Genomic DNA, 26,059 nt, shown 5'->3' with positions numbered 1-26,059 from the left:
TCCAGGACATCACCAAGTCGCTGCCGTTCCACCGAATCTCCCTGGACGCCCTGGAGGAGAATGACGCCATCGACCAGGACCTGCAGGGCTACATCCTGCACCGCATACACAGCAGCGCCGAGATCCAGAACAACATCTCCCTCAATGGCAAGATGGACAACACCAGCTTCGGGAAGCTGAGCTCCCACCTGAAGGCCCTGAGCCAGGGCTCCTACCTGTACCTGAAGCTGACCTTTGACCTGATCGAGCGCGGTTACCTGGTGCTGAAGAGCTCGGGGTACAAGGTGGTGCCGGTGAGCCTGGCGGAGGTTTACCTGCTGCAGTGTAACATGCGTTTCCCAACGCAGTCATCCTTCGAGAGGGCTCTGCCGCTGCTGAATGTCTCCCTGGCCTCGCTCCACCCTCTCACGGACGAGCAGATCTACCAGGCCATAAACGCCGGCTCCCTGCAGGGCACGCTCGACTGGGACGACTTCCAGCAGAGAATGGACAACCTGTCCGTGTTCCTCGTCAAGAGACGGGACAACACGCGCATGTTCATCCACCCCTCCTTCAGGGAGTGGCTCATCTGGAGGGAGGAGGGGGAGAAGACCAAGTTCCTGTGTGATCCCAGGTAGGACTGAGCCGTTTATTGATTTCATATCAGAAACAGGAAATACTTTCCCCGTTCTCTCTTATCTTCTACTACATTATTTAAAGTAACACTAGGTAGTATGTTTACCTTAAAATTACAGCTTCAAAATCATTGTGATGCTCCACTGAGCTGTAACAGGGAGAACAGAACCTCTCTCATTTGTTTACTTTAAAAAGCAATATATAATACTCTTTAACAAAGGTATTCAAATTTGTACAAACTCTTCAATAGGTAAACCTTGGTATCAGGTCAATTCCTCCCTTTTTTCCAGGACTTTTATTGTGTATTATTAACTGGTGGTAAATAATCTAAAAAGAGCACATGACAATAAGAGCTTCTCTTATTTCCTGCTCATATGAACAGGACACAGAGACCTGCTCTGGGGGGGCTTTCTCTCCTCATCCAGGTGTCCATCAGCCCCTAAACCCCATGATGCTACACTTGTCACCGGACCCTAATGTCGACTATTTATTATAAAATAAAATAAAAAAATAAATACCTCATTCATTCATTGTCTGTAACCCTTATCCAGTTCAGGGCGGCGGTGGGCCAGAGCCTACCCGGAATCACTGGGCACAAGGCAGGAACACACCCTGGAGGGGGCACACACTCACACATTCACTCACACACTCACACCTACGGACACCTTTGAGTCGCCAATCCACTTACCAACGTGGGTTTTTGGAGCGTGGGCGGAAACCGGAGCACCCGGAGGAAACCCACGCAGACACAGGAAGAACACACCAACTCCTCACAGACAGTCACCCGGAGGAAACCCACGCAGACACATGGAGAACACACCACACTCCTCACAGACAGTCACCTGGAGGAAACCCACGCAGACACAGGGAGAACACACCACACTCCTCACAGAAAGTCACCCGGAGGAAACCCACGCAGACACATGGAGAACACACCACACTCCTCACAGACAGTCACCCGGAGGAAACCCACGTAGACACATGGAGAACACACCACACTCCTCACAGACAGTCACCCGGAGGAAACCCACACAGACACAGGGAGAACACACCAGACATCTCACAGACAGTCACCCGGAGCAGGACTCAAACCCACAACCTCCAGGACCCTGCTGCACCACCGTGCCGCCCCTACATCATTCTGAGTGTAATACGCTACAGGAAGTATAGGGGATGTCATTGCAACATTGCTTCACTCCATTATAAAAGACAAATCAGATTTTGAATAATAATCATAATAATAATAGGCAAAATGACCGATAACAGAAGATGGCTGTTAATGGTTTAATTAAGTAGCTAAGGAATCTAATAAAAGATTAATGGCTAAGAAATAATCGAGAGCTGCAGCCTGTTATAAAGAAAAGGATGAAATTTGTGGTTTAGTTTCTGGATCTTTGTGCTGGATGAATGTGAGAGAACTTATCCTTTTGTTTGTTGTTATATACTTGTGTTAGATAACCACCGCGCAACAGACTTTAACAAAGAGGTGTTGCACAACAGCGTGATATAATGCACTGTGTTTTCACCCTCCTCGTCCGACTCTGGTTTATGCGCATGCTTCTCTTTATTTCGCCTTTGTTACAGGAATGGCCACACTCTGCTGGCCTTCTGGTTCTCCAGACAGGAGAACAAACTCAACCGACAGCAGACTATAGAACTAGGACACCACATACTCAAAGCACATATATTTAAGGTAAGGTTAAGCAGACCATAAAGGATGGCTCGTCCGAGTGTGAGATCACTGCTAGGATGGTGACCGTTATAAACTTTCTGGATTACAGGGCTTGAGTAAGAAGGTGGGAGTTTCCTCGTCCATTCTCCAGGGGCTGTGGGTGTCTTACAGCACTGAGAGTTTATCCACTGCACTGTCCTCCCTGAGAAACCTTTACACTCCTAACATTAAGGTACAACACCATTCCAAAATATGAATAATGTAGGAATATTACTAGGGGTCGCTTAGCAGAATTTTAATAAGGATTAATACCAGCTTTCATACATATGCTTTCGTACATATGCTTTATTATTAACGGGATCATGTGTTGCGATTCATGTACTGTATGCTTTTGTATGCCGTAATGTAGGTCAGATCTCAGATCATACGCTATTATGGTGAACATGGGACAGTACCATGCAAAAGTCTTAAGCCCCTGAGGAAAATGAGATTTAAAAAATAATAAAAGTAAAAACAAACAAAAACAAACCCTAACATTAGAATAAACCACTGGAAAGAATCAGGAACGGAACCGGTTCAAGAACCGGAGTTCATTTGATGGAAAAGCGCTATGGTTGACAGCAACAAATCAATGTTCCAATTGCTTAAACAAACCTAGCGATCTGATTGGTCCAGGTAAAGCTTTCCTATTGGTCTATCAATTGGCCGTCAAACCAGGGTCATAAATCCACAACAGCAAAAAGAGATTCGCACACGCAGCAGAGAAGGTGAATGTGTGCATTTTTTTTCCACCACATTCAAAAACTCCCACTGTCACATTTGGAACCTCAGAAATGTTTACTTTGGCATATTTTGAGTCGTTTGAGAAGGTACTGAATCACACATTCACAACTGCAAATAATTTTTACACATTTAAAAATGACTTCTATACATTACAAATATTTCTTTTCCACATTTGTGAATTAATATGATTGTTGTTTTTATTTAAAATTAGTACATTCCAATACATTTAGTGTTCTGATTAAAGCGCCAGTCCCGTTATTATCAGATTGTCCTGGATTTGAGACCCAGTCCGGTTTTAATTCTGTTCTGCGATTGCTCCGTGTCGCTGTAACGTGCAGGTGTCTCGGCTGCTGATGATGGGAGGAGCGAACGTGAACTATCGTACTGAGGTGTTGAACAACGCTCCAGTGCTGTGTGTTCACGCTCACCTGGGCTACATGGACATGGTGAACCTGCTGCTGGAGTTCGGAGCCAGTGTGGACTCTCCCTCTGAGAGCGGGATGACCTCACTGTGCTACGCTGCTGCTGCCGGACATCTCAGTATAGTCAGCACTCTCTACAAGAAGAGGGCCAAGGTACAACATTCTCACAACAGATTTGCTTTTCTACATGTGTTTATTAGAATTACTTTCAGGACATTCACTGTGTAGCTTCCACATAAAACTAAAACAAACCGTTTGACTGAGGGGGGAACATTTTGGGGGAACTCACTCATGTTTAGCAGCTTAAAGATTCTCCACAAGGTGGTGCTGTAAGCACTCTGAGCTGAAACATTTGCGTTCTGTATACGTCTGTCCTCACAGCTGGACCACGTGGACAGGAACAGTCAGTGCGCTCTGGTGCACGCAGCTCTGCGGGGACACATGGAGGTGGTGAAGTTCCTGCTGCAGTGCTACTGGGGGATGGGAAAGAAGCAGCTGCAGACGCCGTCCCCAACACAATCACAGCCGCAGTCGCAGGCCTCTAGCCCTGAGCAACCACAGACAGATGAGCAGGAGAGTCCAGAGCAGGAGGAAGAGTCAGAGGAAGCTTCACAACAGCCAGAGGACGAGGAGGAATCGCAGCAACAGTTTCCGCCGCCTCCAGCTCCAGAGCAGACACCAACTCAGCCACAGCCTCAGTCTCCTTCAGCTTTTAATAAGAGCCTCGCAGTGCAACAGGCTCTGGTAGCTGCAGCCAGCATGGGCTACATAGAGGTAAACACTGAATGCATCTCCCTTCTGTCTAATGTGGTGGAAAGAAATATTCTCGCTCTCACTTTTATATCTCTTTCACCTCTGTCTCCATTTCTCTCTCTCTGTCTGTGTCCCTCTCTCTCTCTCAGATTGTGTCGTACCTGCTGGACCTGCCCGAGAAGGATGAGGAGGAGACTGTGCGCGCTCAGATCAATTCCTTTGACACTCTGTGGGGTGAGACAGGTGAGCTGAGTTACAGAGAGTCTCAGATATCAGAGTTAAATGTAGTTAGTATGTTGTCAGAGTGACCCGATTGCTGCCTCGTCCACAGCTCTGACCGCAGCCGCAGGCCGGGGGAAGCTGGATGTGTGTCGTCTCCTTCTGGAACAGGGTTCATCTGTGGCTCAACCAAACCGCCGCGGACTCGTGCCTCTCTTCAGCGCTGTACGCCAAGGACATTGGCAGGTACACAACCCAGAACGGGACAAAGCATCCCTGGTGCCGGTCGTTAATCTCAGAGCTTGTATTTCATTACATTGTTTTATGGAATTTGAAAATACCACCGGCCTCATCTTTCACAACTAACAGAGCAATGGAAATGAAACAAAACGTTTGGTCTAAAATGTAGTTACATTACATTAAATTGAACACTGAGAACGTTTATGTTCTCCTCATGTTTGAGAGACCAGGCTTTACTCCTCATATATGTGCAATCTGAACAGAAATTTATGTCTTCATAGTTTTAAATATAAAAATGATTAGTTATTCCAAATAAATAAACTTAAATATTACTGGCTATTGAAAGTTCGCTTCATTTACCATGACCTTTAAAAGGACCTTGAGGTTAAATCTAAAGCTATAAACTGACACTTACTTAGCTTCATTATTTAAAGCTTCTGCTTTTGGTTCCACTCAGTGGTTCTTCTTCTGGTTCAGAGGGTGTTTCCTGTAAAGCTTTGTAGCGAGCAGCGCTAAACTAATCATTTGAACTGAACTCTCTGGACGTTTCTGAAAGGTTTGACCCGTACCGTCTCCCACAGGTTGTTGATCTGTTGCTGAATCACGGGGCAGCCGTAAACATGGCTGATAAGCAGGGCCGGACTCCCCTCATGATGGCAGCCTCAGAGGGACACGTGGAGACCGTGGAGTACCTGCTCGCTCAAGGTGAAACACAGTGTGGCCAGGGCACGTTAAATAACAGGAAATAAGATGTGTCGTTTCTTTTACCTGCATTTTATATCCATCTTATTTACCACTCTCTTAAATGGGTTTCATTTACCCCTCAGTGTATGAGAAGCGCTAAACACAGCCTGTTCTGCAGGTGCCTCCTTGCCTCTAATGGATAAGGAGGGTCTTACCGCTCTCAGCTGGGCGTGTCTGAAGGGACACTTGCCTGTGGTTCGGTGTCTGGTGGAGAGGGGTGCGGCCACAGACCATGCCGACAAAAACGGACGCACACCTCTGGATCTGGCGGCCTTCTATGGAGATGCAGACGTGGTGAGTGTCTGTCACGACTGCAGGAACACACTGGCCACTTTGTCAGAAGCCTCCAGTTACCAACGGTAAATCCTCTGCTCTGTCTCTCGTCTCAGGTTCAGTTCCTGGTGGATCAGGGGGCGCTGATTGAACACGTGGACTACAGCGGGATGCGGCCCCTGGACCGGGCCGTGGGGTGCAGGAACACGTCCGTGGTGGTGGCCCTCCTCAAGAAAGGAGCCAAGATCGGTATGGAGCTTAGTCTTGTCTTTTAAAGTGGTTCGAAGAGCTGTTTTAGAGGCATGTTTAGGGTCAAAGGTACAGTCTGAGATCACTGAGATGAAGTAGTACAAAGAAATGCGTTTGTCCAGTCCCGTCTTACTCCTCTGTTGAAAGAACTGAAGCCTGCCTTTGTCTCTTACACCCCCGTCTGCTGCCCTCTACAGTCTTTATTGTGCAACTGCGGATGTGTGTGTGTGTGTGTGTGTGTGTGTGTGTGTGTGTGTGTGTCTCAGCAATTCTGCTTTCACTGTTTGTTAAAAATTTGGCTTCTGTGGTTCTGTAGCACTGTTAGATGCAGCTGCTCATGGGTCCTCTATCAGTCTGCATCTCAAAGTCAGAGAAAACAAAAATATTGGATGATGTGTCTCTTTCTCTCCAACTGCTTCTGGATCTCTCTCTTTCTGTCACCTCAGGGTAGTGTATTTTAAAGCTAGATTTTTAAGGCATGGAGTTGAATTCTTGTTAAAGTAGGAAGTAAACTCGCTGACTTAAGGAAATAGTTTGGTAAAAAAATATAATAAATCAAGTGTACAAAATGTTCCTTTAATCCAAATGCAGTCTCTTTGACCCCAGTTACCAACGGCACGATTACAAACGGGAGAAAACTGAATAGTCTCTGCGTGTGGTAGTCTAGGCCAGTGCATTTAATCTGGATTTAAAAACACCTGTTTGGCCTGGAGTCTAAACGTCCTCTGTAAATCTGTGCCAGAGTTTAGCAGCAATAGGAGAAAAGGATCTTCCACCAACGTAGCTCTAATGATTATAGGAATTTCTCCACTGGGCAAAACAGTCACAGATCACTGTATTCTCAGTGATTTGGAGCCAGATTAGAGAAAGCTGGGCAAGAGGCCGTATGTACACACACCTCGTTTCCATTTTTTGAGACTCGAGCTGCGCTGTAGCTTTAATTTTCTTCATTAAAGCTTCTGTGTCTGATGATAAATCTCTCCCCAAAATGTTTTTCTCAGAAAATTGAGTCTCTAATAAAATAAACAATAAAAATGGGTGGTTTCCTGACACCAGCTTGTCATGAATATCACACAAACTCCAACTTAAAGCAGAGAGGGATTCTAGCTTTATGTTATGCTCTTCCCTGCTCTGTCACCCTCTCTCTCTCTGATGGTGCTTTTCTTGATGGATGCTGTGTAATAGGTGACTGTCACAGTGCTGGTGTTTTGCTCTTTTGTTTGTCTCTTTCTTTCTCTTTCTCTTTCTTTGGCTGGAGCTGTTGTTCCCTGCCTCTCACAGCTGCTTCTTTTTGTGTTCCTTCTCCCACTCCTCCACCACCACCACCACCATCATCTCTCTCTCTCTCAATCCTCCTCCACTTTTTCTCACCTCATTCTTTCACTCACCTGAACACTCACTCACACCCTCCTCTCTTCTCTGTTCCTCACACCTGCCGCTCACTCCATCCCATCTCGCTCACATGCCACTCCTCCCTTGCTCCTGCTCTTTGCCCTTTGCGCCCCTGCCACGCCGGCTGCAGGATGTCAGACGTTGCCGAGTCGGCACAGAGGAGGTAAAGCCCATGGTCGGGAAGTTAAGGCTTCGCGTCCCTTCAGGCTTCCTGACAGCTCCTTCCTCCCTCTCTGTGTGTTGCGTGTCTCTGGGTCTCACTTCGTTGGTGGCTGGTGGAATTAGCTTCCTGCTGTAACCTGACGCCAGCTACGCATTAGTTCCATTTGGAATTGGATTTACCTACATTTAGAGTCAGTGAGAAACTTGTTTAAATGCCACATTTATAAAGGTTTATTTTATATGAACATTTTAGGAAGGAGCTGATTTATTAAGAGTGTAAAAAGTTTTAAAATGTTACAATGAATTGTAACATACTCCTGCTCTTTTGTCATTTTACGGTGACTGTGTGTTTTATTAAAAATCAATTTATTCATTGTGTGTAACCCTTATCCAGTTCAGGGCGGAATCATTCCCGGAATCACTGGGTGCAAGGCGAGAACACATCCTGCTAGTCCTTCACAGGGCGACACACACTCACATATTCACTTCTGAGTCAACAATCCACCTACCAACAATAAAAATACATGGATACCACAAGTTTCCTCCCACGCTCCAAAAACACACGTTGGTAAGTGGATTGGAGACTCAAAAGTGGTGAGTGTGTGTCGCACTGTTAAGGACTAGTGCCACCTCCAGGGTGTGTTCCCGCTTTGCGCCCAGTGATTCCGGGTAGGCTCCGGACCCACCACCGCCCTGAACTGTATAAGGGTTACAGACACCTACTCGCCCACTGTTTTTTTTAGGTGGCTGTACTTATAAAGGTAAACTATAGTCGCATATTTTGATAAGGAAGCACAACTCAACAGAACACTGGGGAATAGTGTGACTCTCGCTGTGTTGTAATTTGTAATCTGCATGAAATATGTATTTAAAATCTACTGTTTTGAAACGGCAGCTGTCAGCGCTGCCACCATAGCGGCTCAGACAGGGCAAAGACAGAGCAGCCGGTGACTGCCGGCTCTGACTGTTGATCAGGATCGTGAATTCGAATCCACAATCTCGGCTTTATATATGTCCCTGTTTAACTAACCACTGCCATCGGATAGCGAATGGCACAGCTATAACATAAACGCGATAACTGAAGCAGCCATGATTCATGGGGATGAACCATAACAACAGAGTTCGCCACAACACAAGGTTAGATCAGTGACCCTTTCTCTCAAAAGTTCACCTCTAATGGAGTGTGTGTTTTAGTGGAGGTCTAAGTTACAGCAAAGTTAATCCAGTCCACCAAGTTCAGCCTGTCAGCAGTTCATCCGTCTGTCTGCCTGCCACCGCTGTCTCCATTTGCTTTTATTTCTCCAGTTTGTGAGGTGACTCACACAACAGCATGGTGCAGGAAAACATCTCCCTCTTTTTATAGAAGTAAAACATGAGCTGAAATATCAGCAGAATTTAAAGAAGCAGTCAGTCATTTATCACAAACAATAGTTATAAAAGTAATTATTATTTTTAACAGATTGCATTGTAGTCAATGAATGAACCTGTTTTTCCTCCTCAGATCGAGTTAGACATGCTGTGAAACAGGTTTTTTTTTACAGAATCTCTGACACACCCGGGCCACTAGGTGTCAGTATAATGGCTGTTTCATAAAGTGAAGAGGCAGCAGTGTAAAAAGTGACTGATTGCTCCTTTAAAAGCTGTATCTTTAATTGGTTACAGACTGTTTCCCTGTGTCATTATTCAGTGTTTCATCAGTGTTATGTACTGTGTAGGTTTTTGTGGTTCTCAATCGGTATTGACTCATAAGTCTAGGTAATCCTTCTATAACAAGTGTCATCTAAAGGGTTAAATATCACTGAAGAAAAATGTCTCAGTGCAGAAGACATCTGTCTCTCTCCTCATCTTGTGTCTGGTTGTCCCTCTTCTCGGTCGTCCACCCTGCGCTGTCTCACTCTCTCTCCCGAGCCTTTTGTTCTTCATTCTTACCCATCATGCATCCTGTTGACCGTAGGTCCAGCGACCTGGGCGATGGCAACCTCCAAACCTGACATCATGATCATCCTGCTGAGGAAACTCATCGAGGAGGGGGATGGTTTCTACAAGGTCTGCTTACCTTGTTTTTATGGTCACTGTTTGAAGGGAAAAAAAACACACTTTATAAATGTCAAAAGTGCCAAATGCCAGCTTTACATTTTGTTCATGTTTCTTCGTTTATGGCCCTGTTCAATCCTCCAGAACTGTCTTTTTACACTAACATACATTTAAATCTAAAAGAATGTAGAAATCAAATTTGATTGAAAGCAGTTCATTAAATAAGACGCTTTAACGCCACATAAAGCGCAGCTGGCATTTTCAAAACCATGTCAAAAACAGAGGCCAGGGTTGGTTCCTACAGCGACATTATGCTTCACAAAACATGATGTGACATTTTAGGATATGTTCGTTATCCCTGCATTCAGCCGTCGTTGTTGTGTGTGTGTGTGGTTCAGAAAGGAAAAGTGAAGGAGGCAGCTCAGCGTTATCAGTACGCTTTGAAGAAGTTTCCTCGTGAAGGCTTCAGTGAAGACCTCAAGACCTTCCGGGAGCTCAAAGTGTCTCTGTTCCTCAACCTGTCTCGCTGTCGCAGGAAAATGAATGTGAGTTCAAACGGTCCTTTGTTGTGCCAGGGCAAAAAAACCTTTAGTAATTCCTTAAACAAAGGACACAGTTATTTAACATTTAAATTCAAGATTGCAAGACGTAACAAAATCAGGTGAGTGTGGGTTAACAAAGTGTCTTAGACTCATAGGTAAAGTCCTGGATTTCCAACAATGGCATAAAATGTGACATGTTTTATGCAACATTTAATGTGACCCTGCCTAATAAAGGTCACACTGCTTCTCCTCAGAGCTTGACATGGCTGGGTTGTAAATGGCATACTACACACTTTGAAATGATAGTTTTTAGTAAAGAAAATGGTTGTATATCCATGAGTGTTTCAACAAAATCAAGGCAGTAGGATCTTCTCGGACACTCACGAAGTCAGCAAAAAGAGCCTGAATGTATAATCATTTTTCAGAAAAGATTTTTAATTCCGCTTAAATAGGGCACAGAAGCATCTCATGCTCAGGTATGAGTCTAATAAATAATACACCTCGTACCCTGAAGCACCACTCTGAGGAGGCATGTTTCCTCTGATGTTTTACATTAACATTTAAACAGGTAGATTATACAGAGATGTGTAATCAAAGAACAGGACTTTATTATGAACTAAGTAAACGCAGTAAATAAACATTCAAAACACTTAGTAATCTATATGCAAACCCTGTTGAGGAAAGTTACTTAATTCACTCAAGCTTCCACCACTTGTTTTATTGTCTTGTATTCTTTCCCCCTCTAAGGATTTTGGGATGGCGGAGGAGTTTGCCACCAAAGCTCTGGAGCTGAAACCCAAATCTTACGAGGCGTACTACGCTAGAGCCCGTGCTAAACGCAGCAGCAGGTAGGATTCACGTGAAGTCAACAAAACCAAGCTTTTTAGATGTTACTAACCTCATGGAACTGGCTGTACCTCACATTCTCACTCACGTTTAAGAACTGCTCCACAAGCGGGTGCTATTTATAACACTACTAGGTTTTGATTTTTTTTACCTTTAAAATTACTGTGATGTTCTACTGAGGTGTAATAAGGAGAATAGAGCCTCTGTTATTGCTACTCAAGGCTCAGCACTGCAGAAACTGCACTGTGTAACTTTTGGAAGACAAATAGGAAAACAATATTTTGGTACTACCTATTCACCTGATGTTCTTCTGCCTTGCAGGCAGTTCTCCGAAGCTCTAGAGGACCTCAGGGAAGCCATGAAGTTGTGTCCCAACAACCGCGAGATTGTGCGGCTCTTGCAGCGGGTGGAGGAAGAGTGCAGACAGGTCACACAGCCTGAGGAACCTGAGCTGGAACCCCCACCCTCCCCACCGCCGTCCCCGTTACCCGTGGAGGAAGAGGAGGAGCCTCCTCATCACACGCCACCTCCCGAGCCTCGACTGGACGACATGGAGCCGGTTCAGGATTTGTTTGAGGACGATGACTTTCTGGAGCAGGAGCTTGAAGGTGTGTCCGTTGGCCTTCCTCCAGAACCACGCTCGAACCCCTCCAGCTTGACGCTCATCCACAGCCCACCTCTTTCCCCCATCACTCACGAGTCTGCCTACTTAACAGGAGGTCAGGCCTTCGAGTTCCACCCCAGCTCCACTTCCATGTCATCCCCAACTCACCAGAGCTACCAGTCCAATTCGCCCTGCGTCTCTCCCACTCACCAGAACTCCCACTACCGCCACAGTCCACCCCAAACTTCTCCTGCACACCATCAGGCCTCGTACCGCTTCAGCCCTCCTTCTATGGGAGGCGGGGGCCAAGGGATGGACTACCAAAGCCCGCCACCATCCCCTCTTCGTCGTGGGGCACCGTACAGAGCGAGCCCACCCTTAGAGAGTGTGTGTCTCTATCGTTCCCAGTCAGGATCTCCTGTCCGCTACCAACAAGAGCCTTTGCCCGGGCGTCCCAAGTCACCTCTGTCCAAAATAGGCAGCCAGCGGTCGTTCCAGCTCCCGTCACAGTGCTCACAATCCTCCCAGCACCATCACACGGCCCAGGGACACCGCCTGCAACCCTCCGTGGCCCAGATTGTGCGCACTAGCCAGCAGGGGGGCAGCATCTACGGCCCCCTCAGCAGCAGATACCAAGGCACTTCCATAGACATCGAGCGGGACAGAGAACGCGAGCCCAGGCTTGTGTACCAGCCCTCCTTGGACGGAAGGTCTATGTCTCAGGTGCAGTCCAGCCTGAGTGTGGGAGCATTGTGCCAGCACGGGGGACGAGGTGGAATTCTCGATCCTGGAGTGGGGAAAGATGAGGTCCCTCAACGCCCGGCTTCAGCCTACCGTTCTGCAACTGGAGGCCCTGGAGGCATGCGCTTCAGCCAGACACCGCAGATCAGCCGCAGCCAGTCTGCAGCATACTACCCTGTCTCCAAGCATGAGCTCGAGAGAGCAGTGGCAGTGTCCTCCGTTACCCCCTGCCAGCTAGGCTCACCTGAGATTCCACACCTTGTTCGTCGGCCCATCAGTGCCAACACAGGAGACCTGAAACAGCATGTGCCCACCCCCAGACCCCTTATCCACTCGCAGAGCGTGGGCCTGCGCTTCTCTCCCTCCAGTGGCAACATCTCGGCAGGCTCAGGCGCCAACCCTCCCCTGGGTTCCAGCTTCAGGGCCTCGTCCTCCGTGGCTCAAATGGAGATCCCGCTGCAGGTGGCGTATGAGCGCAGTTTTGACGAGCCGTCCTCGCTCTCGCCTTCACAGAGCGGGCTTTACCCCGGAGAGCCGACGCGTTCCAGGACCACACCCTTCATGGGCGTCATTGACAAGACGGCACGGACTCAGCAGCAGTATCTGCACCAGCCGTCTCGAGCATGGCCCCTGGACAACGTCGTCACCAGCCCCACGTCACCGGGGAACCTCATTCACCAGGCGTCCACGGCTTCCTCCTATAGTCCGCCCACTTCTCTAGGCAACATCGCCTACTACAACAAGACCAACAACGCCCAGAATGGGCACATGCTGGAGGACGAGTACTACGTGCAGCCACAGCCTTCATCCCTGGGCAAGCTGGCCAACGGGGGCGCCCGGGATCGGGATCTTCTGGAGCGAGTGAGTCAGGTGCCAACGTACCAGGACGTGAAGGTGGCACGGACAATGCCTGTTGCTCAAGCATACCAGGAGAACATGTACCGCCAGCTGTCACGCGACCCTAGGCAAGGCCCCACCTCGCCCATCAAACCAAAGAGACCCTTTGTGGAATCGAACGTGTAGAGAAGCAGGCAGGATGTGGAGTGTGTGTGAGACATTGGTGGGTGAAGGCGAGTAACAAGTCAGTATTTGAATCTACCAAACAAAGAGAGTACAGCTGATGCCTCAATCTGTGCCTAACTCGGACGTACTTGGGGCATCAGCTTGTTCTAGCATTGAGGTTAAGGTTTAGCGCTAGTGCGAAAGACTTAAAAGACACTGGGATTTTAAGAATACCTTGAATACGATACTAACTACTGAATGTTCTTTACAGCTCTGCACATTACATGAAAGCACACTTCTGAACCTTCCCTGAATCAAGGCCACAGACTGAGGAACAGTGCGTATTTTGAATTGGACATGACTGAGAGTCAGGGACTTGTAGTGAACCTACGTGCTCAGCTTCTTCCCTCTCTGCTAGACGATTCAAAACAGGACTGCTAGGCCTTCCACAGCATATATAACGTTGATTATTTAAAGCTGTCTAAAGAAAAAAAAACCTCTGAAATAACTAACCACTAAGCTGTAGTTGCAGAAGGAACACAAAGGAATATTTATGACTAAGATTATGTATAGAAATATTAAAATATTAACAGTTTCCGTGGTTTATTTTGAGTTGCCTTTATTTTTGTATCTTTCTTTCTATTTTTTCCTTTTTATTTCCTGAGAAATGGTACCTAATATTTTGGAAAAACGCATTTTAAGAATTTATGGAACTAGAGAGGGGAATGTACACACTTTGAGAAGACTTCAAAAGCCTCTTTACGAGAGGAGGATAATTAGAACAGAGGTGTTTTAACATTTAAAATTCAGACGTACCCCCTCCATTGAGAATGCATCTTGGTTTCTGTGGGAGTTACTGGAAACAGAGGATGTAATCATTTGTGGAAAAGTTGAAACACCGTTAAAGAACAATTTAAAAATTGGCTGCTCAGTTTTAAACCTGCGTTTTATAAGTGACTCAAAAGTTGTACATTCCCCGCTCCACACTGCTGCAGGGGAGTTACAGAAAACTGATAGTTGAGATTTTTAACTGTTACTGTATTGTTCTCATATGAAAAGCAGTAGTATATTTAGCTACAGTACATTTGTTTTAACCTTAAACATTTCAGTAACATTTTAAATTCCTTTTTGCTGCACTGTCTGCCTGTGAAAGTTCAGAAGAAAGAGCACTTTATTAGTTTCTCGCTGATGATTGTGAACCATTTTATGGGGGAGGGAGGGGTGAGGAGGATGGGTATACAACGGAAAAAGGTAAACAGTAAACACTGGAAAACTATTTGTGAATTAGGTGTCCTCCTAGAGAAAAAAAAAGGGAAAAAAAAAAAAACCCAACAACAAAATAGCCGTTCTTGTCCTTGGTGCAATTCTGATTTTTTTTTTCTTTGAGCAAATGAATAAGCAGTAATTTAAAAAGCGAGATTATGTTTTTAAAAAGATGAAAACATGTATATAATAGCCTTTATAGAGCGCGTTGTATTTTGCTGTAGATACTGGCCAGATGTGTTTATGCATATGGATTAATTCATTACCCTCATGGCTAATTCTTCAGTGTTCCAGGGTTACAGCTACAGTTTTGGAGCCTAATGTTTTAAGAGTGAACAGACAACAGAGGAGGCAGTGGATCAGTAGCATTTAAATACAAGAGAAGTACTGATTAAACAACACAATCTCTGCAGCGAAACGCAATATATCCAACGTACAGTGTTTACACTGTGGCTTTGGTCGGATTTTCTCCCTGTAACGCACTCGAGAAGGGGGCTGTCCTGGTGATGCCCACACAGGGATAAAGTAACCCCAGCTCACGCAGCATTGCCACAACCAAGAGGTGCTAGTGTGTTAGTGTCAGATCTGTACAACGATGGCATTCAAAACTAAAGGGAACAGAGGGCCATAAAGGAAGATGTCTTTATAAGTGTAGATTATTTTGCTGTAAATACAGATGCAGGTTTTGTTTTGTTTTTTCCACCCGTGAGCGGACGCGTGCCGGCTGCAGTGAACCTGACGTTAACTTGAAGCCAGAGGACGAATGACGTTGCCCAGATCATTCATTCCACCCTCATTTCTCCGAAAGTTAACCAACAAACACACTCCTGACCTCCGAGCGGTTGAATAGATCTTTCTTTTGAGTTGGATTTTGATTTGCCTTCGAGTTGATTTTTACTGTACCTGCTTGCTGAGCTGAGTTCTTGTCTGTAAATTGTGAGCTTTCAGAGCGTTGTGACAAAGTTCAATGATGACAATAAAACAGAATGTGTTTTTAATCATATTGGGGACTGTGATCTGTTTTGAATTCCTCAGACGACTAATTATTAAGGTGGCGCCGTGGAATAATGTGTGTATTATTCTGCCGTCTCAAAGAGGTTCACGTTCGAAGCTACTCGAGCGCTGAAGTCATCTGAAAGGCGGCATAATGCATGGATTTTAACAATCAAAGTTATGGATGTGGAAAATATAGGGTATATCTTTTCTTTCCACGTTTTAACCCCATTGAGACTTATGCAAATACTTTCAAAAGCACTATTTTCAGAAAAGAAATGAAGAGGTCTTGGTGCAATTCCTCAGTAGAATCACTTTAGTAAGAGATTTGATTTTAAAAAGAACTTTCCACGTGACGTCCTACAGCACTTTAAGGCTTATGCATAAGGATGTATACGTCTGAACACAAACGCATCTTCAAAGACTTTTTAGGAATATAGCATTTTTTATTTTAAGGCGCACAATCAGCTTTCTACTCATGAAAAATAATTGGAGTGGAAAATGTATGTTTAAAAACACTGGTACAGGACATGTACCTGATGTGGAGATTTTTTTTTTTATTGTCACTCAAAAATTATTCTTTAAAGAAACATCATTCAATCATTGTAAGCGATTATCTAGTTCAGGGTCACGGTGGGTCCACACCCTGGAGGTGGCACCGTCCTTCACACACTCACATTTAATCACACCTACAGACACTTGAGTCTCCACTCCACCTACCAGTGTGTGTTTTTGGAGCGTGGGAGGAAACCCACACAGACACAGAGAGAGAACACACCACACTCCTCACAGACAGTCACCCGGAGCGGGAATTGAACCCACAACCTCCAGGACCCTGGAGCTGTGACAGAGACACTACCATGAGGGATTAAAACTGCTTTGTCGCAGCTGATCCCTTTTTAGATTTAAACAGTATTTCTATTCAACAAGACAACAAACAAATCAACAGGCAGAAAGAATGGAAACACTGATGATAAAGAAAGGAGGATGATTTGAGCACCAAGATGGACTTTCAGGTATTACAGAGGATTCAAGATGGACGAACAGAGCAAGAAGAATGAAGGTAAAAACAGACGCGAGTAATTTATGGCCGGCAACAGAAAACACTGCCGAATGAATGATAACTTTGTTATTAATCTGCTCTAAGCCATAAGCCTCTCCAGAGTTCAAACTGGAGGAGAAGGAAGGATATTTGGGAATGGAGTTATCTGCAAATATCTGGTAAACTTTGAGCCATTAACAACAAAACAAGCACAGGATAAGAAAATAAATGGTAGCAAATTAATATCCTGTACAGAGCACTGTGAGAAAGCTGAACTTATGAAGTCCGTTTAAATTTAAATGAATCCAGTCTGACAAGTCATCACAGCCAGAATCCTCCTCCGAACAACATGCAGAATGAGATTAAACAGCTACTGAGGCGTGCGCTGCTGTCTGATCAACACTGACTGTGATCTTAGTCTGGAGGAGTGTACTTTACTCGACTCTCCGTACACAGAGCAGACTCATTTTCATCAAGTCTTTCTTAGTCCAAACAGGAATGAAAGGAACAATAACACAAAGGACAAATCATCCTCAGCCTCCATGTCTCTGCTTTGAAGCCAAGCTGTGGCTGGTGACCTTTCGAACACAATCGCATGCAAACGTTCTGGCTGAGAGACCTTTTGATGACTATTTTCTAAGTGAAAAGTTAAGGCGTCCTCTACAGGGAACTCACTTCTGCGTACTGTTACAGCTACCTTTAACATACAGGGGAAAGAGGAATAAAGCATTTTTAATGTCTCTTAAGTCACTATAATTTTTTCATAAAAGTGCTAGCTCACAGGGAGGGAAAACTAACTGCTTCACAGTCTCTGACTGAGCCCGTTTATGCTCCATAGAGCGGGTTCCTCACTGGGACTCAGGCCACTAGGTGTCAGCGTAATATATTTATTCCCTGTAGAGGACGTTTTAACTTATTTTCACTTGGAACAACAAAAGGCCCCGAATATTATGAAACATTTGGTTCTAGTCCCTCTTGGGTTTGACCGTGAGGAGATGAACGAAGCCCGGTATCAACACCATCACGACCTGCAGCACGATGGTGTACTTGAGGAAGAACAGAGAGTAAAAGAGCGACGCTGGGATGGTGGGCAGAGGGAACCTGCTGATGTGGAAGAGAGCCAGGGATGAGAGAGCCAGGCAGAGGGTTTTTGGGACCCAGGGAAGGGTCCATCCTCCAGGCTTCCAGAACTGAGCGAGCCCCAGGCCGAGTAAAGATCCAGCATCGCGGGTCAGAGACGAGAACGGAGCCGTGTCCATTCGGACCCACTCAGACTTGGAGCACCATTTTTCAGCCAGGGAAATGGACCTGGAGGCAGGGGTGGGCAACATGACACGTTATGAATATTAAAATAAACATTACAGCGGTAATTGATTCACTGTTTACAAGTTGTTTGCTTGTGTAGGTTCATCATTTACTTTAAAAAAAAAAAAAACGCGTTGTCATTGTTTGTAAAAGAGCGGTGCTGATGTGCATTTTGTCTGTTTTAGTTGTTTTGGTTAAACCTCAGAAAAGCTCTTCTGTACCTTTCTTTTAATAATTTTATTTCTAGAGCACTTAAAAGGTGGCATTAAACCAGTTACTAGGAATCTACAAACAGTTTATTATAATATCAAACACTAAACACAGGCCACAATGACATCTCTTACGCACTCATACACTCTCAGAGAAAAGGTACATTAGAGGTGTATTATTGTCACTAAAAGGTAAAAAGTACTGTTTTTTTTTTAAAAAAGCTATAAACAGTGTAGCGTATCTTTAAAAGTACAGCAGTGGTGTTATAGTCCAGTTGTGTTCCCTAAAGGTTCATTACATTCTCTTCTCCAGAAGGAGAGGGGGATCTCTGTAATCTTTCATTAAACAACGGTGTCAAATGAAATTACACAATAAAAGTCCTGGAGATTTAATGAGGTGAATGACATCAACACATATTCTACAGTTAATATAGAATTTAAGTTATGAATATATAAAGTGACAGTTTTTATGACAATGTATGATGTAGTTTATAAATATTGTGGTTGTTATTATTTGCTTTAGTTCAATTGTACTTCCAGGCAATGTGTTTCTGTTCCACAATTAAAACTGAGACTGTAAAGTGTCATATTATGAAAGATCAGTTTTTCTGTAAACTATGTCACTCTACATTACGTCTTACATTTATTTGATCATTTATGTTTTGCCAGTTTAAATAACAGTGACCAATATGTATATATATGTAATATAATTTCTTAATACTGTAATACAACCCTGATTCCTGCACACGTCTTTCGCCCTCTGTCTAACTAAAACACCTTAAGAAAAGAGAGTGTAACGCTGTGGTTCAGCGGTCAGATCACTTACCAGGAGACATCAATCCCAATCTTCTCCAGTCCAGCGTACACCAGCAGTGCTCCCAACAGCAGAACCATGCTGGAGACCAGGAAAAACACCAGGAGGCGCTGTTCAGGCACCGTGCGGTTTAAGAAGACTCCCAAAATCACCCCTAGGGGAGGGAGTAATAAGATAATAACCTCATGAATAAACACCAAATACAAGGAATGTTTTTCTGTGATGTTCACCAAATATTTAAAAACAACCAGGTTTTGTGCAAAATCCATTAAAGATTATATGGAAAAATGATTTTTCGGTTTCTGGCTCCAAGGTTCACCTACATCAGTGGTTCCCAAACTGTTTCTGCAGTGCCCCTCTTTTTTTTTTTTTTTTTTTTAGGTGAGGGACACACACACACTCGGAAACACACCCATCTTGTTTCCAGACTCCAATTAATTTAATTTTAAACTATAATTCATACAAAACTGCAATTTTTTACTGAACTAAACGAAAGTAACAAACCACCTTTATACTGGAAATTTACAAGTGACATGCATTACATATCTCATTTACCTTGCTACGACTCCCCAACAATAACTCCCCCACTTCGGGGAACACTAACCTAGATGAAGTTTATACAGAACTTTCACGTATCCCTGCATCCTTTCCCATTCAGGTGATTTTACTCATTTGTTCTGATAATAAAGCAATAAGCCACGAGAGGCTGTGCATTACTGCAATTTTATCACAGGGAAAGTTGGTTTTGGCACAGTGTGAAAATAAAATACAATACACAAATATTCCATTCATAAACAAGCATTCACAATACAGTATTCTTCCGCCACACAGTGTAGTCCGTTAATGGTGAGCACTGTTGCTAACATGAGGTCACTCCATTGAACAAAATATGTTAACGTATATTCAGGGTTTTTTAGTTGAGTAGAAATGCTTACTTTTCTGTCCTCTTTCTGAAGGTACTCGTACTTTAGAGGAGAAGCTGCAGGAAGTTTAGGGTTAGTCTTGGGCTGTGTTTTTAGCCTTTAGCTCAAGAAACTGGCTAAGTAGCATTAGCTTAACCACTGTATTGTCTCCTAAATTTACGCTGTTCTTGAATAATTTAATAAAACTGACAGTGAACTTGAATGTTTAATTCATAAATCACATGCGAGTAGTATTTGTAATAACAATTTATTCACTAATGTAAACTCTGGTAGCTAAGCAACAGCTTCGAACGTGGCTCAGCCAATCAGATTTTAAGGCCGGAACTATTTGTTTTATAATGAAGTATTTTCAACTCCTAAAAATGGTTCTATAAACAGGAACTGTTTTTTTTCCCTGAGGGTCAAGGTGTGGTTAAGAATAGGATCAAACACTAACCTGCCAGAATTCCAGCAACAACCTGGTGAGGAAAATGCGCCAAGATGAAGATCCGAGAGAGGCCAACCACCGCCAGCAGCAGAGCGTAGAATAAGAAGGGAATCGCAGCCAGAGCCTTACTGTCAGACACACATTCGTGTTAAATACGTGTAAGATACATCACAATTAAAGTTGATCTTTAAAGTAGAAGCTCCATAGCTTTCTGACTAACCTTCCGGTGCGGGAGTGAAGGAAGGAGGCCAGCGAGGAAGCCACCACCCACCACACTGCTCCACTGACCATGGCATGACCCGAGGGGCTCCCTGGACAGCAGGCACAATTTCACAAAAACAAATGTAGAAATGTTACAGCACAAATCCCCATCGTCTGACCTTTCAGAGACGGCTGCTTACTCAGATGTAGATTATTATAATTTCAACACACAGGCAAATTAATAGCAACTTCTGCCTTTTACAGAATATAACCAGTCCTTTAAAAATGTAAACTCCATGTATTTTTCACTTGCATTTTGTAATGTAAGCAATCTGACACATTTTTTAAAATCTAAAAAGTACATTATTTATGTCTAAAAATCTGCAGACACTCGACATTATTAGTGATTTCACTGTCCACCTGTTTTTAAGTATACAAAAATGCAAGTGTGTTAAGCATAGACCACAGTATAAACACAGAACTCAATTTTATATTAAATGTATATTTATACAGTAAAGCAGTTGAATAACGTAATAATAAGCTTTTAAAAAAAAATAACACTATCTGCATTGCTCTGAGCTGATAGGGAGGGTCAAATCTCAAAACGTTTGACAGCAGCACTGCCATCAAAATGTAAACAAATGAGCCTCAGTAGTAGGGTTTGGACGCCCCTGCAGCAGATGACAGCTGAGACAAAGCCAGCAACAAGACTGCACTGAGTACCCCCATGCTCTACACTGCTTCTTTACTGGCAGTGGTAAGATCAAGAGGGTGCTGCAGCTTGTCTCTGGAAGATGGCTGGTCTTGCACTGATTATAATACAGCCCAGACGTAGCACATCTATGTCTGACGACACTTCACTCCTAGCAGGAGTTTAGAGGCAGATTGTGGTGAAAGTAGTGTCTTTATCGAGGAAGGGATATATATACACATCTCTAACTTTGATTGGGTCAATAGCAGACTTGACATCATGTGACAAACTTAGTCCCACCTACTACAAATCTAACAGAAATAAACTATTATAAAAATGTCTCCAACGACAAAACCTGTGTCATTCTCACTGCGCCACTTCAGAGTTCATTCACCACTAAACACACAGAACATAAATTAATGGGGGAAGTGGCTTTAAATATCCACCTTCTTTTTAGTAATATAAAGCAAATAAGAATAAACTGCACACTTCTACTCCCCTTTTATTTTCACTCCAAGTAACAAAAGCAAAGACATGTTTTCATAGCACAAGTCTTTGCAGATTTTGTGTTGCAGATATATTGTATTTTGTATTGCAGATATATTGTATTTCATGAAAAAGGTAATGACACTAGATCTCAATAACAGTGTGCAGATATAAACATTACATGTTTTGCAAATGCTGATTTATGACACCATCTTTGATGGTGATTGATCTGTGTGCTCAGCGCCCTCTTGTGGATTTAGGAGTCATAACGTTCACAAGGGCTGGATGATACTGCCTATATATATATATATATATAAAATGCTATATTTCTTAATTTTAGTGGATACAATATAATTCTGATATGTATATGAACAGCATAAAATCCACTGAAAAACTGGAGAACGAACAAGAAACATGACATCGCCATCAAACAAACTAATTGGTTTTGTCAATATTAATATTTTTAAACTAACTTTAAAACTAAGTGCTTATCTGATGACAATGCCCTCTAATGACAGCCACTCGGTGACAGGTGCTGTAAATGATGTGTACTGAAATATAGAAATGTATTTAAAAATCATCATTGTTATTGAAACATTTTATATTGATATTCTATATTATTGTCCAGCCCTAACATTCAAGAGGAAATTTGGTATTTACTGCAGTTACTTATTCTACATTTTGGCAAACCATTTCTGTATTCTTTGTGTCTTGAAATATAATACATTTAATATATATTTTTTATATTTTTAACTATGTACACAAACAAACAATGGGGTAAATTCAAATTGAAATATTAACTCAGCTAACAGCCCTTTAAAATGCTGTTATAATTACACACAGTAAGAGATATTTCTACAGGATCAGCCATTAGGTGCGTTGTGAAACATCATCTGTTGTCTAACCTGGTCCTGTTTCACAGGTGGACTGGAACTGCTGGACTTCAGGTGTGTTTTTACGAAATAAACCAGATTGGCCGATCCACCAGTACGACCTCTGTCCAAACAGGATCCTAAGAGATAATAATGTCTGAATTAGTCTTTTGTCTAATAATAATAATAATTATTACAAACCTATGGTTTTAATCTCAAATGATATTTAGTGAAAGATACTAGTGATCCATCACTTTTAAAAGTGAGCTGTGTTTTTCATTTCAGTTTTAATGAAGCTTACTAATTCCACTCACAAATTCTGTTATTTTTGAAAAATGTAGTTTATCTGCTGTCCTCCAGTCCACACCACAGCAGCATTTAAACTTGATTTTACTTGTACATCACCCTGCATTGCAGAGGCAAAAGATGGCACTGCTCTCTGTACTTCTTCATGCACATTCTCAAAGGTGCAAACCTTTCTGAGAACAGAGGCCAGGTCCAGTCAAGCCAGCAGATGGTTGGTGGATATTGTGGAATAAATTAGTCATGACTTTGAGTGGTCTCGGTAGTGTTTTGGAGTCTTTTTTGGGGGAGAACAGGGATATTTTCAAAAACCCTGTTAACGTGGGCCATGTTTTTGACAATGGAGAAAAGAAAACCCCTAAACACGGCTCTTTATTCAGAATTACAGTTGTAGACGTTTTGTCCAATAAAGTAAAATCCCCTAAAGATTTACAAAGCGATTTCTGTGTATTTTCAGTTTCATTCAGAACACAAATATATGAATATGCAAAAAGCCATGCCTCTATCTCCACCCACTCCTCCATTGGCCTGCCACAAAGCCAGTGACAGGCCATAAGTTGACAGGATTGGTTCCTTAGGTGTGTGATGTCAGAAACCCTGACTGCCTGAATCTGTGTGTTTGAGCCTGTGAGCCTTTGAGTTATTCAAACATGCTCCGTGTTAGTGTATAATCAATACATAATCATGCTAATGAGGATAAACACTTGATTTGGACAGGGGTCTTTGAAATAATGAAGTCACTCCTTTAAAGGTATTTCTAACTTGTGGATGGATAGTAACTCATGGTTAAAATGAACATTAGGGCTAACATAATAATATAATAGTTTAGTGTGATAGGCAATAAAATAAAACAAATGTAGAAGAGTTCTTTAAAGACATGGATGGTCATAGCCTAACACTCCCACTCATTTCAAAGATAGTTCTCTGAGACCAGGCTCAAAACGACTGAAAATAATGGAAATGTGTCAGACATTATGAATATTTTAGGACTTTAAGGGACTAAAGACTTAATGTTTGTGCACAGGTCGTAGTAGCTTTTAACAGTGTAGGCTAATTTAATTCTAAGGGGGTTTAACGTGTAGTGATCGTTCTTGTCCTGCACAGGACCCTTCAGAGGTTAAACTAATTAAAACTCTACTAGCCCTTTATTAACTTACCATTTCAGAACTAAATTGAGCCACTCGGAAAGAGCAGCCACCCACACCACAGCGACCCCGGTCCGCCGGTGCAGATTGAAGGCGAAAGGGAAGACGATGAGGAAAGCTGCTTTTGGGTCTCCTAAATGAGTGGCGCAGAGAAAAACATCCTCAAACTGCCTCGTTCTCGCCTGAAGAACCTCGGCCACCCTGATACCATGAACATAAACGCTCTCCATTGTAGACAAACTATGAAATACAACAATAAACAGAGCTGTGTGCTGCAGAAAAGCCAAATCACCATCAAGTTATATCAGGTGTGTATGGGTAGGAGAGCGGCAGCAGTGGCCAAGTCCCAAATAATTTGTAGTAGTTCACTTATCCATTGGTAATGTCACAAGTCATTGTTTTGTGCCCTATCTAGGGCACTAGGTAGAGAGTTCTTGCGTTATTTGAGACGGGATCGCTGTAGTACTACCGGTACGATGTGGACTTGCTTGATACTGAAAGTTAAAAGTTTAAACTAATAAAACTCGTCTCTGTTCATCGAGATTACAGATGTATGATATTTTATAGATTAGAAATATCCTAACACCTTAAAGTTGTTCAAATTGTTCACCTTCATTCAGTATAAATATTTGTAGTTTCTGCTTGTGCTTGCTACCCACTCCTCTACCGCTCACCTACAGCTTAAAAGCCCATCCCTGCAAGATACGTGATGTCAGAAATCCTGTCTGTCTGAATCTGTGATTCTGAGACTGTGTTTGAAACGCTGCAATATTAAAGCAGCAATGTTCAGCCACAGGGCATCACTGCTTAATCACTTAGGACACGCCTCCTAGCACAAACACGACACACACACTAACAAAACTAAACACACACACATACTAACAAAACTAAACACCACACACAAATACACACAATATCCTACACACACAAACAAGACTAAAGACCACACACACAAAACTAAACACCACATACACACTAACAAGACCAAACACCACACACAATACTAAAAATCACACACAATACTAAACACTACACACAATAACAAGACTAAACATAGCCACAAACAAACTAAGCACAGTAAAAAGTGTAAAACCCGAACAAAATTAAACACCTCCACACACAGAGACAAACATACGACGGAGTTTTAGGGCCACAGCGGTAAAAAAAAAACAAGATTCCGAGATTAAAGTCAGAATTCTGAGATAAAAAGTCGGAATAATTCTGAGAAAAAAAGTCAGAATAATTCGCTGCGTATAATGGAGCAGACACAGTGTAACAGAGTAGAACTCTGGCGCCCACGAAGCTCCATCGTGTTACGGTTCGGACTCGTACAAAAAACTAAAGCCTTTATGCATCTCAGTCAGGGGCTGCGTCATGTCTGTGAATGCGTTTAATAAATAATTCATGCATAAGGCTTTAGTTTTTTGTACGAGTCCGAGCCGTAACGCGATGGAGCTTCGTGGGCGCCGGAGTTCTACTCATTCTGTATCCATCACTTTCGTGATCATTAATTGTATCTTGAAACTACATGCCCTGGGTTCGTGCACCGATTCAGGGTTTAAACACTAATCACACTGTGGCCCTAATGTGGAAGAGAAGAGTGTTTATTCCTGAAATCTATACCGTAGCATAACTTAAGCAACACATTGCGTTCCACAGTTACACTGTCTGCTCCATTATACGCAGCGAATTATTCCGACTTTTTTTCTCAGAATTATTCCGACTTTTTTTCTCAGAATTATTCCGACTTTTTTTCTCAGAATTATTCCGACTTTTTTTCTCAGAATTATTCTGACTTTTTTTCTCAGAATTCTGACTTTAATCTCGGAATCTTGTTTTTTTTTACCGCTGTGGCCCTAAAACTCCGTCGTACAAACACGCTAATAATACTAACCAATTTTTTTTTCGCACAGCTGTATTCCTAAATAATCAGTGTTTTACGTATTTGGCCTTTACATATAAAACTGTAAAGTTAAACAGTAGAGTGAACGTGTGAATGTGAGTTTGTTTTGCTCCGTGCTCCGCCCCTTGCACCCTCCGGAAAGCAGCGCTGTCGGGCTGTGTTCCAATTTTCTCTCTACTCCCTATGCAG

The 26,059-nt window shown here is 43.2% G+C and overlaps 2 protein-coding genes across 11 annotated transcripts in view; one reads left to right on the top strand and one right to left on the bottom strand.

Annotated features, from left to right (window-relative positions):
• tanc2b (tetratricopeptide repeat, ankyrin repeat and coiled-coil containing 2b) overlaps window positions 1-15,547 on the top strand; it is a 105,203-nt gene extending 89,656 nt beyond the window's left edge. For 7 of the 10 annotated variants that reach the window (XM_066662729.1, XM_066662724.1, XM_066662725.1 and 4 more), the window contains 15 exons: window positions 6-613; window positions 2,200-2,308; window positions 2,397-2,519; window positions 3,409-3,645; window positions 3,874-4,266; window positions 4,395-4,488; window positions 4,577-4,710; window positions 5,286-5,409; window positions 5,567-5,742; window positions 5,838-5,970; window positions 7,493-7,525; window positions 9,479-9,570; window positions 9,957-10,103; window positions 10,848-10,948; window positions 11,268-15,547. In XM_066662729.1, the coding sequence (XP_066518826.1) occupies window positions 6-613; window positions 2,200-2,308; window positions 2,397-2,519; window positions 3,409-3,645; window positions 3,874-4,266; window positions 4,395-4,488; window positions 4,577-4,710; window positions 5,286-5,409; window positions 5,567-5,742; window positions 5,838-5,970; window positions 7,493-7,525; window positions 9,479-9,570; window positions 9,957-10,103; window positions 10,848-10,948; window positions 11,268-13,314 (4,551 nt within the window). In that variant the 3' untranslated portion in view covers window positions 13,315-15,547. The remainder of the gene's footprint in view (window positions 1-5; window positions 614-2,199; window positions 2,309-2,396; window positions 2,520-3,408; window positions 3,646-3,873; window positions 4,267-4,394; window positions 4,489-4,576; window positions 4,711-5,285; window positions 5,410-5,566; window positions 5,743-5,837; window positions 5,971-7,492; window positions 7,526-9,478; window positions 9,571-9,956; window positions 10,104-10,847; window positions 10,949-11,267) is intronic. The other 3 variants (XM_066662730.1, XM_066662728.1, XM_066662727.1) reach the window with 2 other exon arrangements.
• Window positions 15,548-15,994: 447 nt separating this feature from the next.
• On the bottom strand, window positions 15,995-24,302 carry g6pc3 (glucose-6-phosphatase catalytic subunit 3). The gene is made up of 6 exons (XM_066664251.1): window positions 23,980-24,302; window positions 22,553-22,659; window positions 20,490-20,580; window positions 20,279-20,397; window positions 18,932-19,073; window positions 15,995-17,899 (listed from the first exon to the last, which is right to left on the bottom strand). Exons 1-6 carry the CDS (start codon window positions 24,195-24,197, stop codon window positions 17,557-17,559), a joined length of 1,020 nt encoding a protein of 339 aa, XP_066520348.1. The 5' UTR covers window positions 24,198-24,302; the 3' UTR covers window positions 15,995-17,556.
• Window positions 24,303-26,059: the final 1,757 nt, after the last annotated feature.

The sequence above is a fragment of the Hoplias malabaricus genome, chromosome 3, assembly GCF_029633855.1.
Source record: "Hoplias malabaricus isolate fHopMal1 chromosome 3, fHopMal1.hap1, whole genome shotgun sequence".
In the NCBI taxonomy this organism is placed as follows: Eukaryota; Metazoa; Chordata; class Actinopteri; order Characiformes; family Erythrinidae; genus Hoplias; species Hoplias malabaricus.
The sequence above is the reverse complement of the archived record's forward strand: the minus strand, read 5'-3'. Positions and strand labels throughout refer to the sequence as shown.

Excerpts from the sequence above, each read along its gene's own strand:
- g6pc3 (XM_066664251.1), bottom strand. The coding sequence starts at position 24,197 with ATGGAGAGCGTTTATGTTCATGGTATCAGGGTGGCCGAGGTTCTTCAG. Across the intron at positions 22,660-23,979 it reads CTCAATTTAGTTCTGAAATG|GATCCTGTTTGGACAGAGGT; the intron begins GTAAGTTAATAA and ends ATTATCTCTTAG. Across the intron at positions 19,074-20,278 it reads TGTTGCTGGAATTCTGGCAG|GGGTGATTTTGGGAGTCTTC; the intron begins GTTAGTGTTTGA and ends TCCCTCCCCTAG.